The sequence below is a fragment of the Salvelinus alpinus genome, chromosome 14, assembly GCF_045679555.1.
Source record: "Salvelinus alpinus chromosome 14, SLU_Salpinus.1, whole genome shotgun sequence".
In the NCBI taxonomy this organism is placed as follows: domain Eukaryota; kingdom Metazoa; phylum Chordata; class Actinopteri; order Salmoniformes; family Salmonidae; genus Salvelinus; species Salvelinus alpinus.
The window spans coordinates 43,336,093-43,353,018 of NC_092099.1; the positions used below are offsets into that span (position 1 = coordinate 43,336,093).

General features: G+C 44.8%; 1 protein-coding gene and 1 long non-coding RNA gene across 2 annotated transcripts in view; one reads left to right on the forward strand and one right to left on the reverse strand.

Moving 5' to 3' along the window:
• Positions 1-2,902: 2,902 nt before the first annotated feature.
• Positions 2,903-4,022, forward strand: LOC139538934 (uncharacterized). Its single transcript, XR_011667830.1, has 2 exons — positions 2,903-3,165; positions 3,385-4,022. It is a non-coding gene; the product is annotated as an uncharacterized lncRNA (long non-coding RNA).
• Positions 3,594-16,926, reverse strand: part of LOC139538933 (integrin alpha-V-like) — an 85,044-nt gene continuing 71,711 nt past the window's right edge. Inside the window, exons 24-30 of the mRNA XM_071341518.1 lie at positions 13,897-14,002; positions 13,033-13,191; positions 12,071-12,199; positions 11,722-11,835; positions 7,958-8,068; positions 7,609-7,728; positions 3,594-6,967 (exon numbers count right to left, since the gene is read on the reverse strand). Of these exons, the coding sequence (XP_071197619.1) occupies positions 6,869-6,967; positions 7,609-7,728; positions 7,958-8,068; positions 11,722-11,835; positions 12,071-12,199; positions 13,033-13,191; positions 13,897-14,002 (838 nt within the window). The 3' untranslated portion in view covers positions 3,594-6,868. The remainder of the gene's footprint in view (positions 6,968-7,608; positions 7,729-7,957; positions 8,069-11,721; positions 11,836-12,070; positions 12,200-13,032; positions 13,192-13,896; positions 14,003-16,926) is intronic.

Consider the following 16,926-nt stretch of genomic DNA (forward strand, 5'->3'; position numbering starts at 1 on the left):
CGCCACTGGTCTAGTGCTCTTCACCATCAACCCTCACTTCCTGGATACCGACCCTCAACAGCAGGCATGGCGCTGAGTACAGGGTCTGTGTCTGAACATTTTATCGGTTGTCAAATCTTTGCTTCCTCAAATCCTCTCAACGCCCAATCGGAATAGAAGAGCTAAGGTCCGCATCTCGGGAACTCCTCCTCCCAATGAGCTTTGAGAAGAAGGGCATTGTAAATGATGGGCTAAATTGACATGACATATCTCGTCTGACTTTCATCTCTCACCTGGTGAGGATGAGAGAAAGCTGGGATATATTACTGACCATTATGTATTCATAACTGATTAACTGACAGAGGGAGGCTGAGTAATGAAACCTAAAATTGTAGCCTAAATTTATCATCGCTATGTTATGGATTGAGATATCAGCTGATGTAAGAAGAGCTATATAAATCAATTTGATTTGATCAGTGATTGTTGTAAATTGTGCCATGTATTGACTGGTATATTGTATTGATTGTTGTCTCGGGGTCTGAGGGCTCCATGCTGCTGGTGGAGACCAGGCTTCTCTACTGGGAACTTGCAAGGCACGACTGTTCTCCAGGTACATGGAGCCTAATAAACAGGTGCACACACACCCAGCATTTTCTGCATGCATTTTCATGTCTATTTAAAGGAAAACTATCATCAAAAATAATATTTTGTGGTATTGGTTTCATCAGTCCATTGTTGATATAGCCCCAAAAGCCCCAATGTTTTCAAGACCATATAACTTTCAAAATACAGAAATGGAGACGGTATGATGCATTTTGCCTCACATGATGCTGCGTTGTGACCCACGACCCAACCTATCCATAAACAGACAGAACCAATCAGGGATCCACACTAACATTTACCTGGTGCCACTAAGTATTTTTCAGTTGGTGGCATCAGCCCATGAGTTGGTCGCACCCAATAGAAGAAAAAAAAAATGAGTCCTATCAAATATCTCAGTTGTAAAATAGTTGCTATTGAGCTCAAAATTGAGAGTTCAGAAATACAAATTATACCTACAGAAACTGATAACCATCCAACCTTTATGTCGGATAAAAAAAATGTCACAACTGGCCAAATGTCGACCAAACAAAATACGTTGGACAAAGTGGGATCTTTTTGTGTTGGTAAAATGTGTTATGCGAGAAATGGCTGTGTAAACGCTTTTATGCGCAAATATAACTACAGTACATTCGGAAAGTATTCAGACCCCTTGACTTTTTCCACATTTTGTCACTTTACAGCCTTATTCAAAAACATTTTTTTTACCTCATCAACCTACACGCAACACCCCATAATGACATCACAATACCCCATAATGACATCACAATACCCCATAATGACATCACAATACCCCATAATGACAATGTGAAAACAGGTTTTTAGAAATGTTTGCAAATTTATGAAATATTGTGCTCTGTCATGCACTGTCAACTGTCAGACCTTATCTTGACAGATGTGTGCCTTTCCAAATCATGTCCAATCAATTTAATGTACCACCGGTGGAATCCAATCAAGTTGTAGAAACATCTCAAGGATGATCAATGGAAACAGGATGCACCTGAGCTCAACTTCAAGTCTCATCGTAAAAGGGTCTGTTTTTATTTTTTTTTAATACATTTGCAAACATTTCTAAAAACCTGTTTTTGCTTTGTCATTATGGGGTACTTGATGAGGAAAAACATGTATTTAATCCATTTTATAATAAGGCTGTAACGTAACAAAATGTGGAAAAAGGTAAGGGTCTGAATACTTTCTGAATGCACTGTATATAGTGCATTTATGTCTGTTGTGTCTCTTTCGTTATGTGTCATACCCCAGGCAGACTAGCTGTCGTCATGGTCCGTGCAATTGGGATCTTTGGGACGTCCCTACCCCTTTGAAGTTAACATTTAAAATGGTACGGGTAGGGCTTGTTAGTGTTTAGGGTAGGGACGTCCCTAGGATCCCACATAGCTCTGACCAGTCCGCTTATGGGGATTCTAATCAAATATATATAGTTGACTGAGTATGAAGCTAATGGAAAATCAGATGTCATCCCCATTTCTCTACTTTTATTTCATTTAGTATTCAGTTCCCTGCTCTTTGTTCCGTCTGTCTGCAGCCTAAACACGAGCCTATGCACTAAGTTTATCTGATAACATTATCAGTTCTGTAACGGTTCAGGTCAGTTCCGTACCGGTTCAGGTCAGTTCCGTACCGGTTCAGGTCAGTTATCAGTTCCGTAACGGTTCAGGTCAGTTCCGTAACGGTTCAGGTCAGTTCCGTAACGGTTCAGGTCAGTTCCGTAACGGTTCAGGTCAGTTATCAGTTCCGTAACGGTTCAGGTCAGTTCCGTAACGGTTCAGGTCAGTTATCAGTTCCGTCACGGTTCAGGTCAGTTATCAGTTCCGTAACGGTTCAGATCAGTTCCGTAACGGTTCAGGTCAGTTCCGTAACGGTTCAGGTCAGTTATCAGTTCCGTAACGGTTCAGATCAGTTCCGTAACGGTTCAGGTCAGTTCCGTAATGGCTCAGGTCAGTTCCGTAACGGTTCAGGTCAGTTATCAGTTCCGTAACGGTTCAGGTCAGTTCCGTAACGGTTCAGGTCAGTTCCGTAACGGTTCAGGTCAGTTCCGTAACGGTTCAGGTCAGTTCCGTAACGGTTCAGGTCAGTTCCGTAACGGTTCAGGTCAGTTATCAGTTCCGTAACGGTTCAGGTCAGTTCCGTAACGGTTCAGGTCAGTTATCAGTTCCGTAACGGTTCAGGCCAGTTCCGTAACGGTTCAGGTCAGTTCCGTAACGGTTCAGGTCAGTTATCAGTTCCGTAACGGTTCAGGTCAGTTCCGTAACGGTTCAGGTCAGTTCCGTAACGGTTCAGGTCAGTTCCGTAACGGTTCAGGTCACTTATCATTTCAGATAAAGAGCAGATTTTCTCAGACAGCTAAGTTGTGTTAATAAAACAGGATCAAATGTTTATATTTTAACATTTCATTTATGAAAGAATAAGCTCAACCAGAAACCTGTTTGTTTCTTGTGGGAAAAGAATAACATAATTATCACCGTTGAACAAAAATACCCAAAGAGAAATATGACCGAGGATGGAAGAGGTGGAAGTCTGAATAATGACGGGTCACACCAGTCCATTCTCTGCTCACAGTGAAGTGAGGTGTAGCCTGCCATGGAACATCAAACTAAATGACGGGTCACACCAGTCCATTCTCTGCTCACAGTGAAGTGAGGTGTAGCCTGCCATGGAACATCAAACTAAATGACGGGTCACACCAGTCCATTCTCTGCTCACAGTGAAGTGAGGTGTAGCCTGCCATGGAACATCAAACTAAATGACGGGTCACACCAGTCCATTCTCTGCTCACAGTGAAGTGAGGTGTAGCCTGCCATGGAACATCAAACTAAATGAAGATACATAATAACATCAAAAGGTGAGAAGAAACAGGTGAAGTAGTGAATAAGTGTTACTGTTTGATTGGTTAGTGTGACTCCTGTGTTACTGTTTGATTGGTTAGTGTGACTCCTGTGTTACTGTTTGATTGGTTAGTGTGACTAATATGAACAACAAATGTGATGATCACCCAATATCGGTAAAATCATTCTGGGAAGACATTTTATACAAAACATTTACACAGAAACTTGTGATTTGTCGTACACCTACACACGTAGGAAAATAACATATTACAGTTGAAAACCCTAGTTATATATTAAACTGCCCTATATTTTTATAGAGCAGAAACAACACATCAATTAATTATTCATCAAAGAATTCATATGAATATACAACCCTTCCCATAGTATGTCCTGCTATCAAACACCTTGCAGTAACCATACAAAATTATTTTAACACCAATCATGCCGTGTCTTTAAAGACCTTACAATATTATTATTAAATAACTATCCCTCTGAATTACACCACATATCATAATTGCTGTCTCATATTCACATTGTTGCAGCAATTAATTTAACTGAAAGTCTAGTGCACCAAGGCTACGTCTATACAGGTAGCCCAAGGCTACGTCTATACAGGTAGCCCAAGGCTACGTCTATACAGGTAGCCCAAGGCTACGTCTATACAGGTAGCCCAAGGATACAGGTAGCCCAAGGCTACGTCTATACAGGTAGCCCAAGGCTACGTCTATACAGGTAGCCCAAGGCTACGTCTATACAGGTAGCCCAAGGCTACGTCTATACAGGTAGCCCAAGGCTACGTCTATACAGGTAGCCCAATTCTGATCTTTTGATCAACCACATCAGATCTTTTCACATCAGATGTTTTTCCCGAGCCGATCTGATTGGTCCAAAAAGATCAGAATTGGGCTGCCTATGTCGACACAGCTTCTAAGACGCAGAAAATAAACAGAAGAATAAAAAGGAGAGAGAGAGAGTCTGGAAGTCAAAGATTATATACAACAGCACTTAATCAAACCACTATTTTTCACTCCTCTCGTCCATATCGTACAGTAAGTGTCGTCCAGATGCAACTCTAAACAGCCAGGTGTCCAGGAGGAGTACTGGTACGGCTGATCCTACAATCACCACACTTATTCTGAGATGCTTTGTGAAAACATACAGGACCAAGGCCACGTATCCACAAACCATCTCAGAAAAGGTCATAGGAATCGTATTAGAACCTGGCTTAAAGAACAAAAACTCACAGCTCAGAGTAGGTTTTAGGATGTTAAAGACACTTATCTAGCCAAAAATCAACTCATAAAGTTTATCTCAGCTGGTAATCACGACAGTTTGAGGTTCTGCACAAGGGAAAAAGATGGTGATGACATTGACATGGTTGCAAACGATGGGGAATTAAACAATCGCGACGAGGCATCGGCCGCTGTGAAGGGTAAAGGGTAAAACGTTTATCATTTTCGCCTGACAATCACTTGACTTGCCTAATATGTTGGCAAACAAATCCCCTTTTTTAAAATGTTTTTTTTTTTTTTTACAAATTCAGATATTTTGGATAATGTGTGCATATTGCAATCATACAGTATGATGGTTGTTAAAATAAATATGTTACTATCAACACACTGGCCACTCCCAACAATTCTAAACCGCATCAAGTCACTTCCCGATAACGTTTCCTAAAACGTTTGAAAGGTCTATCATTAATCAGCAAACACATAGAAGCTGTCAGCGCCATCTTTTTTTTTTAACAACGTGATATGACGCTCCAAAGGGATGAACTTGAAATAACATGATGTAGGTTAATGAAATATTCAAAGGAAAAATTTGATTATTTATTAGCACTCTTCCTGGAGAACTACTGTCCTGTAAGTTATCAGTCCAACCCTAATTTAACACACCTGATTCTACTAATTAGCTGCTCATCAAGACCTTAACTTCTGAATCAGAACCGCTAAATTAGGGTTGGACTGAAAACCTACAGGACAGTAGATCTCCAGGAAGAGGGTTGGACTGAAAACCTACAGGACAGTAGATCTCCAGGAAGAGGGTTGGACTGAAAACCTACAGGACAGTAGATCTCCAGGAAGAGGGTTGGACTGATAACCTACAGGACAGTAGATCTCCAGGAAGAGGGTTGGACTGAAGACCTACAGGACAGTAGATCTCCAGGAAGAGGGTTGGACTGATAACCTACAGGACAGTAGATCTCCAGGAAGAGGGTTGGACTGATAACCTACAGGACAGTAGATCTCCAGGAAGAGGGTTGGACTGAAAACCTACAGGACAGTAGATCTCCAGGAAGAGGGTTGGACTGATAACCTCCAGGACAGTAGATCTCCAGGAAGAGGGTTGGACTGATAACCTACAGGACAGTAGATCTCCAGGAAGAGGGTTGGACTGATAACCTACAGGACAGTAGATCTCCAGGAAGAGGGTTGGACTGATAACCTACAGGACAGTAGATCTCCAGGAAGAGGGTTGGACTGATAACCTACAGGACGGTAGATCTCCAGGAAGAGGGTTGGTCTGATAACCTACAGGACAGTAGATCTCCAGGAAGAGGGTTGGACTGATAACCTACAGGACAGTAGATCTCCAGGAAGAGGGTTGGACTGATAACCTACAGGACAGTAGATCTCCAGGAAGAGGGTTGGACTGATAACCTACAGGACAGTAGATCTCCAGGAAGAGGGTTGGGCAGCCCTGGCCTAGTGGCTATAGTTATTTAGTCATATCATGTGAATTAAGCCTCTTGTGAAATCGTTGTCAATAGCGACAGATGTAAGTCTAGATTATTTATGGGTTGATCATAGACATAGCTAAACATTCTTTCAACTCAAAAGTAATTGACTGTCTATGGTGCAGGAACCTGTCTATGGTGCAGAAACCTGTCTATGGTGCAGGAACCTGTCTATGGTGCAGGAACCTGTCTATGGTGCAGGAACCTGTCTATGGTGCAGAAACCTGTCTATGGTGCAGGAACCTGTCTATGGTGCAGAAACCTGTCTATGGTGCAGAAACCTGTCTATGGTGCAGGAACCTGTCTATGGTGCAGGAACCTGTCTATGGTGCAGAAACCTGTCTATGGTGCAGAAACCTGTCTATGGTGCAGGAACCTGTCTATGGTGCAGGAACCTGTCTATGGTGCAGGAACCTGTCTATGGTGCAGAAACCTGTCTATGGTGCAGGAACCTGTCTATGGTGCAGAAACCTGTCTATGGTGCAGGAACCACAGGCTAAGCTGCCTTTTTCTATTATCAAGACACCAACTGGTAACTGTTAACTGGTTAGGACAGCGCATGAGGTCTCCTAAATATCTGCTGGCTAGATGGGACTCTTTTTTTTGTTGTTGTGTGATTTGCAAAATGTTCTACTCGTGAGATACTGTGTAGATGATGGTCCTGGTGTTGCATTGAAGTCTGGAGACCTCCAGGGGGTTGCTGGAGGTCTCAGGCTTCATTGTTCCTGTCGCCAATCTCCTGCGGTGCCAGCTGTTCCTTCTCCGTGTTGTCCTCCTGAGGGGGGCGTACACGCTTGAAGAAACCCAGCTGGAGGGAGGGAGGAGGCACAGACAATTAGGATCATACGTCCTCTAATTCTACTAATCACTTATTCAACTTCTATAGCGCTTTTCATTACAGAAGGAATCTCAAAGCGCTGTTATCTGAACAGGCAGATCCAGTCTACAAAAGGGCTATCGCAACGGCTAAGAAATCCATCCACTCCTTGTCAGGACTTGACAGGTGACAACAAGAAGGTTCAAAAATGACAATTTCTATTAAAAAAAAAAACATTTCAAGAAATTATAAAATAATTTGAAAACCTTGTTTGTAAGCTTTTAAATGATATCAATCTCAACCGTTATATATTTTCCAGTGATGAAAACATGGCTGTCTCATGGTACTTTGGGATACGCAAAAATCTACTTTGAGCCCCTTTTATCTCATAAATGCTTTGGCATTCAGGTCCAAAAAAGCGACTTTCTGAGCACTTCTACAATGGACAAATATGTATGGAAGGTTTTCGTTTCAAATCGAAAGGTGTGTGCTGTCAAAAAAAGGGATAGAATTTAAAACGAATTTACCCTACCAGTGTTTTTAGCTTATGCCTAATTTTCAACACCGACCACTAGATGGATTTTTAATGGAAACAAGAGAGGATAGGAGGCAAGGGAAGGGTTTGGACTCACCTTATACATGATGAAGATCAGGAGAGCCAGCAGCAGCAGTCCTGCCAGCACAGCCAGGGCCACCACCCACCCAGGGACAGGTTCAGGATCAGATTTCACCCAGATCACTGACATACTGACCTAAAGGACACATCACAGGGTTTTACAATACAACACATCTCTATTCAACCAATACACAGGAGAGACACAACGGAAATGACCTATTTGCTGTGGTAGTAGCCAGCCACATAGAACCATATAGGATCCTATGGACTCTGGTCAAAAAAGTAGTGGACTATATATAGAGAGACTGGGGTTCCATTTCAGAGGCAGACCTGGTTCATGTCCGTGATGCCTTCGTGTGACTCACCGTAATAGCGTTGGAGGGCAGCTCAGACACCAGGTTCTTGTTATAAGGCATCTCTATGACGCTGAAGGAAGCAGAGGATCTCACGGTGAACGATCGGTTCTGGCTCTCAGTCTGGATGAAAGAAACACATCATCACAGCTCGATTTTATTACATCAAAAGGTAGCCAACGTACTAGGCTTTTCTTTAAGTTATGGCCCATATAGCTAGCCTGGTGGTGCCAGATCTATTTGAGTTATGGCCCATATAGCTAGCCTGGTGTTGCCAGATCTATTTAAGTTATGGCCCATATAGCTAGCCTGGTGGTGCCAGATCTATTTAAGTTATGGCCCATATAGCTAGCCTGGTGGTGCCAGATCTATTTGAGTTATGGCCCATATAGCTAGCCTGGTGGTGCCAGATCTATTTGAGTTATGGCCCATATAGCTAGCCTGGTGTTGCCAGATCTATTTAAGTTATGGCCCATATAGCTAGCCTGGTGGTGCCAGATCTATTTAAGTTATGGCCCATATAGCTAGCCTGGTGGTGCCATATCTATTTAAGTTATGGCCCATATAGCTAGCCTGGTGGTGCCAGATCTATTTAAGTTATGGCCCATATAGCTAGACTGGTGGTGCCAGATCTATTTAAGTTATGGCCCATATAGCTAGCCTGGTGGTGCCATATCTATTTAAGTTATGGCCCATATAGCTAGACTGGTGGTGCCATATCTATTTAAGTTATGGCCCATATAGCTAGCCTGGTGGTGCCATATCTATTTAAGTTATGGCCCATATAGCTAGCCTGGTGGTGCCATATCTATTTAAGTTATGGCCCATATAGCTAGCCTGGTGGTGCCAGATCTATTTAAGTTATGGCCCATATAGCTAGCCTGGTGGTGCCAGATATATTTAAGTTATGGCCCATATAGCTAGCCTGGTGGTGCCAGATCTATTTAAGTTATGGCCCATATAGCTAGCCTGGTGGTGCCAGATCTATTTAAGTTTTGGCCCATATAGCTAGCCTGGTGGTGCCAGATCTATTTAAGTTATGGCCCATATAGCTAGCCTGGTGGTGCCAGATCTATTTAGGTTATGGCCCATATAGCTAGCCTGGTGGTGCCAGATCTATTTAAGTTATGGCCCATATAGCTAGCCTGGTGTTGCCAGATCTATTTAAGTTATGGCCCATATAGCTAGCCTGGTGGTGCCAGATCTACTTAAGTTATGGCCCATATAGCTAGCCTGGTGGTGCCAGATCTATTTAAGTTATGGCCCATATAGCTAGCCTGGTGGTGCCAGATCTATTTAAGTTATGGCCCATATAGCTAGCCTGGTGGTGCCAGATCTATTTAAGTTATGGCCCATATAGCTAGCCTGGTGGTGCCAGATCTATTTGAGTTATGGCCCATATAGCTAGCCTGGTGGTGCCAGATCTATTTGAGTTATGGCCCATATAGCTAGCCTGGTGGTGCCAGATCTATTTAAGTTATGGCCCATATAGCTAGCCTGGTGGTGCCAGATCTATTTAAGTTATGGCCCATATAGCTAGCCTGGTGGTGCCAGATCTATTTGAGTTATGGCCCATATAGCTAGCCTGGTGGTGCCAGATCTATTTAAGTTATGGCTCATATAGCTAGCCTGGTGGTGCCAGATCTATTTGGGCAGATCCAGTGTGATGCGTCTATAGTGAGCTTACCAAGCATACACTATGCTTCAACCTTGTGTACCAGGCTCTTGTTAATTAGGGCACACCAGTGGCGACCCGTCATTCAGGGTATTTTGGGTTGTCTGCATGTTATTTTGGCATTAATACGTGTCACATATCAGTTTGCAAACAATAAAAATAATTGAGTTAATAAACCCTCCATACAAACATGGTCTCTTTTTGTCTTTCTTGATTCAGGTGTTTCAGCTCTGTGCTTTCTGTGGTGTTGGGGCAGCCAGTGGAAAAGGGTTGGTCATGTTCTCTTGTTGCGCCGTGATTGGCTCAGTGTTCTGTCACTCGTGGGGACACTACGTCACTGCCAAATCTAAGGGTAGACCTCAAATGCAAGCCCCTTTGGGTGCTGCCATAGCGTTACATTAGAAGTGCCCATCCAAGAAGGCTTAAGGTCATTGGCCACAGATAAAATGACGTCAAATCACGTTATATCTATCGTAGCTTTGATTGGACTGATCATGTCAACATCATACTTTCAAAATCTTAGCTAACAAGCTAGACAAGCAGTCATCATCATGAATCAAGTCGACAATCTACTGTCAAATCCTTTTTAATCCTTGTCATATGAAGAGAAGTAATGAAGTGAAATTATAGATAAAACGTGTTGGTGCTCATCGGCCATTGGACATAAACATTACACAACAAGATGGGAATCGCAAATTCAACAATGAGTGGTTAGGAAGGAATCAGTGGCTAACTAAAGAACACTGACGTCATCATGATTCGACCTTGTTTTTTTTGCCGGGTTCCCAGTTGTCGTGAAAGCACCATAAATCCAGAGAACGCCAGACTTTGATGACAACATTTGCCCACGAAGGACCGTCGCACCATCTTCCTGTTCAAGTGAGCAACAAGGTGAGTCCAAAAATGTCTTGTACACTGCTTCATAAATGATGTGGGAGATATGGGAAATATGTATACTGTAGCTAAGAAAGTAATACTAAGTGTATGTTGTGTAGTAAGTTGTTAGTAGCCCATCCTAATAATTTGTTCTATTTTCCCATCTTAATTTCGCCTACTGTTCTGACTTGGTGGTGCACAAGTAGTCTATAACCTGTTTTAGAGAAATTAAATCATTGAATTGTAAGAGCTTTCATTGTCTGCTTGTATGCCCCCTTTATTTATCCTACGGTTCTGACTTGGTGTACAGGGAGAACACTGTGAGAACAGCCCATGTTCTGAATTCTGTCGCTGTACGTTTCAAAAGTGCCGAACAAATAGTTATATTGACAACGTCCGTCCTAGCTCGCTCATTAATGTCTTAATCGAAATTACGGATTGCCTCTTATCCACTTGTCATCCCCTTATGCCATAGTTTGTACATCTCCATTGTCTGTAGAAACCACATTTGTTTAAGCAAGTCAGCAATATCAGCTATGTTTTTTTCTAAAGCCAGTAAATGAGGCTGAATAATCTGTTTCTCTGCCAGACAAGGCTCTGCTGATAGTCAGGTGTAGCAGTGTTAAGGTGTTGGGAATGCTGTTGGGACTCTGCTGTTGGGACAGCTTTATGTAGGCCCTAACAGTTTGTGGGCACCGATTGTCACTGTTATAGTGTAATTCATGTATTGTTTAGTGTTGTTTTGTGGCTTTGCTGGCATGCAGTTTGCCCCACCAAGATTCACATGCTAAAATCGCCCCCGGGGCACACTGTAGCACCATGTCTTGAAATGGAAATCAGAAACTGTATTTCTCATTGGACAGATAGTACCTCCAATGTTTCAGTCCCGTTTGGTGCCTAATGATGCTATGCTTCAACTACAGTAGGTGGAATGTCTCATCTTGAGGAAGGTGGTCACCCCCCCAGTCTTGAGTGAACGTACAATACCACACAGCACAAACACATCTGGGACCACCAGGCGAGTATATAACCTCTAGGGCCCTTAAAACTAAACTCGATACCTCGAAGCCAGTTCCACTGTGTTTTTTATTTCTCCATTGTTCCCCTCTAATCAGGGAGTGATTTCGAGGGTACATTTAATTATCAGGTAGAAAAGAAACCCAGCAGGCTCCAGACCTGGTATGTTAAGAGTGAAAACTCCTGCTCTAGGGGATAACAGACTCACCTTGAGGAAGGTGGCCACTCCCAGTCTGGAGTAGATGTACAAGGTTGTACTCTGACCTCTCTCCAGACGGCCCACCTGACACCGGATCTTCAGGCACTGGGCCTTCGAACAGTCCTGAGTGAGCAGACACACATTCAGAGTGACATTAAAACACACACACACACACAATCCACATGGCTAATGCTATCTGTATGATTACATTAGTACTGTAGCCAACAGGGTTAACGATTCAGGAAGTACATTTCAGACTTTGCAGTTTACTTCCTGAATCAACTGAAATGAAATGGAATTGACCCGAAACCCTGGTGTAAATGACAGTACAGCATTAGCCAGGTAATCACGCCATTACCAGAGTTTCCAGGTCTCCCTCCATCTCTTTCCTCGCCAGCTCTCTGCGGTGAACATGGTTCCTGTTCCTGTCCTCTGTGTTGTCTCCACTGGTGGATGCTGAACCATTTGTCTCTCCTGACAGAGGATTCTAGAACGGACAAATAGATTATTATGTCACCAATAGCAACGTAGGCTCTATCTCAATTGTTTAACGATCTGTTCCCTCATTGTCTCCTCTTGTTCATTTGAACTGACGGAAAATACTGACTGGTGTAACAACGCAGTGGCAGCTTAGTTTATCGCCAGGCTGACGTCCACCTGGTCGCCAGGCTGACGTTCACCTGGTCGCCAGGCTGACGTCCACCTGGTCGCCAGGCTGACGTCCACCTGGTTGCCAGGCTGACGTCCACCTGGTCGCCAGGCTGACGATCACCTGGTCGCCAGGCTGACGATCACCTGGTCGCCAGGCTGACGTTCACATGGTCGCCAGGCTGACGTTTACCTGGTCTCCAGGCTGACGTTCACCTGGTCTCCAGGCTGACGTTCACCTGGTCGCCAGGCTGACGTTCACCTGGTCGCCAGGCTGACGTCCACCTGTTCTCCAGGCTGACGATCACCTGGTCTCCAGGCTGACGTACACCTGGTCTCCAGGCTGACAATCACCTGGTCGCCAGGCTGACGTTCACCTCTTTCAGTGTCACTTCTTTCAGATCAGTGCAATAAATGTGAGGAGCATCGAAGAGGACAGACAGTTTAAACAATTGAAAAAGAGCCAGTGTCTAGGCTGAATGGAAGGGTGAATGGAAGGCTGAATGGAAGGGTGAATGGAAGGCTGAATGGAAGGGTGAATGGAAGGCTGAATGGAAGGGTGAATGGAAGGCTGAATGGAAGGGTGAATGGAAGGCTGAATGGAAGGGTGAATGGAAGGCTGAATGAAATGGTGAATGGAAGGGTGAACGGAAGGGAGAGAATATCACATACTGAGACATTGAGTGGGTTGATCTCCATGTCTGTACTGCAGTTCATGCCTCCGTCCACATCTAGTTTAGTGATGTAGAGCAGAGAGCCGTTGTTGAACCTGTAGGGCCACTCGATGTCCAGCATGGCCTTGCTGAAGGTACTGGGACCTCTGTTACGCAACTGTAATAAGACAGATTATAGTTACCAGTAGTGCTCCAGGCTTCACTGACTTATAATGGTGATTAATGGTATTATGTGAAAGGTCAGCTATGTCCGTTTTTACATTTATCAGTTGACATTAATCTACAGGTAAATTACATGGCGGGTCTAATGTCACGACACGGCGGATCTAATGTCACGACACAGTGGGTCAAATGTCACGACACGGTGGGTCAAATGTCACGACACGGTGGGTCTAATGTCACGACACAGCGGGTCTAATGTCACGACACAGCGGGTCTAATGTCACGACACAGCGGGTCTAATGTCACGACACAGCGGGTCTAATGTCACGACACGCTGGGTCTAATGTCACGACACAATGGGTCTAATGTCACGACACGTCGGGTTTAATGTCACGACACAGCGTGTCTAATGTCACGACACGGCAGGTCTAATGTCACGACACGGCAGGTCTAATGTCACGACACGGCAGGTCTAATGTCACGACACGGCGGGTCTAATGTCACGACACGGCGGGTTTAATGTCATGACACGGCGGGTTTAATGTCATGACACGGTGGGTCTAATGTCATGACATGGAACCCAATATAGTGCATTACTTTTGACCAGCCTATATAGGGAATAGGGTGTCATTTGACCAGCCTATATAGGGAATAGGGTGTAATTTGACCAGCCTATATAGGGAACAGTGTCATGGTTGACCTCATAGATGTGCAGTATTTGTGGACCGATGTCGTCTCCTACGACAGGGTTCTCTTTGGGCTTCCAGTTAGCGATGGGCAGGAAGACCTGGTCAGGAACCGCCACCCTACAGCAGAGGGAAGGGATTGGGGTTCACGACTGGGCTATACATATCTATAAAGTACATTCTGCGTTTCTTCACCTTCTGTTACCGTGAATCAGTAAAGTCCTTACTATATCAGAGATGGTAAGGGACATCAGTACTGTCTTTGCTACTAAACCATTTATCATGGGATACATACATTCCATCAAACTAAACCATTCTGTAACAAACCCTCAGCTCTGAGGCACACACTCAGCTGAAGGTCCCACCTGGGATTTGAGCCGGCAGATATTTACTCATTACCTGCTAATTACCTGCTAATTATAATCTAAATGCAATTTGCACTTTATGATGCATGTTGGTGACCTCCCACCTGCCCATTAGGGTAGGAGGGATGTGTGTTGGTGACCTCCCACCTGCCCATTAGGGTAGGAGGGATGTGTGTTGGTGACCTCCCACCTGCCCATTAAGGTAGCAGACGTGTATGTTGGTGACCTCCCACCACCCCATTAGGGTAGGAGAAGATGTGTGTTGGTGACCTCCCACCACCCCATTAAGGTAGGAGAAGATGTGTGTTGGTGACCTCCCACCTGCCCATTAAGGTAGGAGAAGATGTGTGTTGGTGACCTCCTACCTGCCCATTAAGGTAGGAGAAGATGTGTGTTGGTGACCTCCCACCTGCCCATTAAGGTAGGAAAAGATATGTGTTGGTGACCTCCCACCTGCCCATTAGGGTAGGAGGGATGTGTGTTGGTGACCTCCCACCTGCCCATTAGGGTAGGAGAGGATGTGTGTTGGTGATCTCCCACCTGCCCATTAAGGTAGGAGAAGATGTGTGTTGGTTACCTCCCACCTGCCCATTAAGGTAGGAGAAGATTTGTGTTGGTGACCTCCCACCTGCCCATTAAGGTAGGAGAAGATGTATGTTGGTGACCTCCCACCTGCCCATTAAGGTAGAAGGGATGTGTGTTGGTGACCTCTCACCTGCCCATTAGCGTAGGAGAAGATGTATGTTGGTGACCTCCCACCTGCCCATTAGGGTAGGAGGAATGTGTGTTGGTGACCTCCCACCTGCCCATTAGGGTAGGAGGAATGTGTGTTGGTGACCTCCCACCTGCCCATTAGGGTAGGAGGAATGTGTGTTGGTGACCTCCCACCTGCCCATTAAGGTAGGAGAAGATGTGTGTTGGTGACCTCCCACCTGCCCATTAAGGTAGGAAAAGATGTATGTTGGTGACCTCCCACCTGCCCATTAGGGTAGGAGGGATGTGTGTTGGTGACCTCTCACCTGCCCATTAGGGTAGGAGAAGATGTATGTTGGTGACCTCCCACCTGCCCATTAGGGTAGGAGGAATGTATGTTGGTGACCTCCCACCTGCCCATTAGGGTAGGAGGGATGTGTGTTGGTGACCTCCTACCTGCCCATTAAGGTAGAAGAAGATGCATGTTGGTGATCTCCCACCTGTCCATTAAGGTAGGAGGGATGTGTGTTGGTGACCTCCCACCTGCCCATTAGGGTAGGAGAAGATGTATGTTGGTGACCTCTCACCTGCCCATTAGGGTAGGAGAAGATGTGTGTTGGTGACCTCCCACCTGCCCATTAGGGTAGGAGAAGATGTGTGTTGGTGACCTCCCACCTGCCCATTAGGGTAGGAGAAGATGTATGTTGGTGACCTCCCACCTGCCCATTAGGGTAGGAGAAGATGTGTGTTGGTGACCTCTCATCTGCCCATTAGGGTAGGAGAAGATGTGTGTTGGTGACCTCCCACCTGCCCATTAGGGTAGGAGAAGATGTGTGTTGGTGACCTCCCACCTGCCCATTAGGGTAGGAGAAGATGTGTGTTGGTGACCTCCCACCTGCCCATTAGGGTAGGAGAAGATGTACAGTGAGGGAAAAAAGTATTTGATCCCCTGCTGATTTTGTACGTTTGCCCACTGACAAAGATATTATCAGTCTATAATTTTAATGGTAGGTTTATTTGAACAGTGAGAGACAGAATAACAACAAAAATATCCAGAAAAATGCATGTCAAAAATGTTATAAATTGATTTGCATTTTAATGAGGGAAATAAGTATTTGACCCCTTCTCAATCAAAAAGATTTCTGGCTCCCAGGTGTCTTTCATACAGGTAACGAACGGAGATTAGGAGCACACTCTTAAAGGGAGTGCTCCTAATCTCAGTTTCTTACCTGTATAAAAGATACCTGTCCACAGAAGCAATCAATCAATCAGATTCCAAACTCTCCACCATGGCCAAGACCAAAGAGCTCTCCAAGGATGTCAGGGACAAGATTGTAGACCTACACAAGGCTGGAATGGGCTACAAGACCATCGCCAAGCAGCTTGGTGAGAAGGTGACAACAGTTTCTGTGATTATTCGCAAATGGAAGAAACACAAAAGACCTGTCAATCTCCCTCAGCCTGGGGCTCCATGCAAGATCTCACCTCGTGAAGTTGCAATGATCATGAGAACGGTGAGGAATCAGCCCAGAACTACACAGGAGGATCTTGTCAATGATCTCAAGGCAGCTGGGACCATAGTCATCAAGAAAACAATTGGTAACACACTATGCCGTGAAGGACTGAAATCCTGCAGCGCCCGCAAGGTCCCCCTGCTCAAGAAAGCACATATACATGCCCGTCTGAAGTTTGCCAATGAACATCTGAATGATTCAGAGGACAACTGGGTGAACGTGTTGTGGTCAGATGAGACCAAAATGGAGTTCTTTGGCATCAACCCAACTTGCCGTGTTTGGAGGAGGAGGAATGCTGCCTATGACCCCAAGAAACCATCCCCACCGTCAAACATGGAGGTGGAAACATTATGCTTTGGGGGTGTTTTTCTGCTAAAGGGACAGGACAACTTCACCGCATCAAAGGGACGATGGACGGGGCCATGTACCGTCAAATCTTGGGTGAAAACCTCCTTCCCTCAGCCAGGGTATT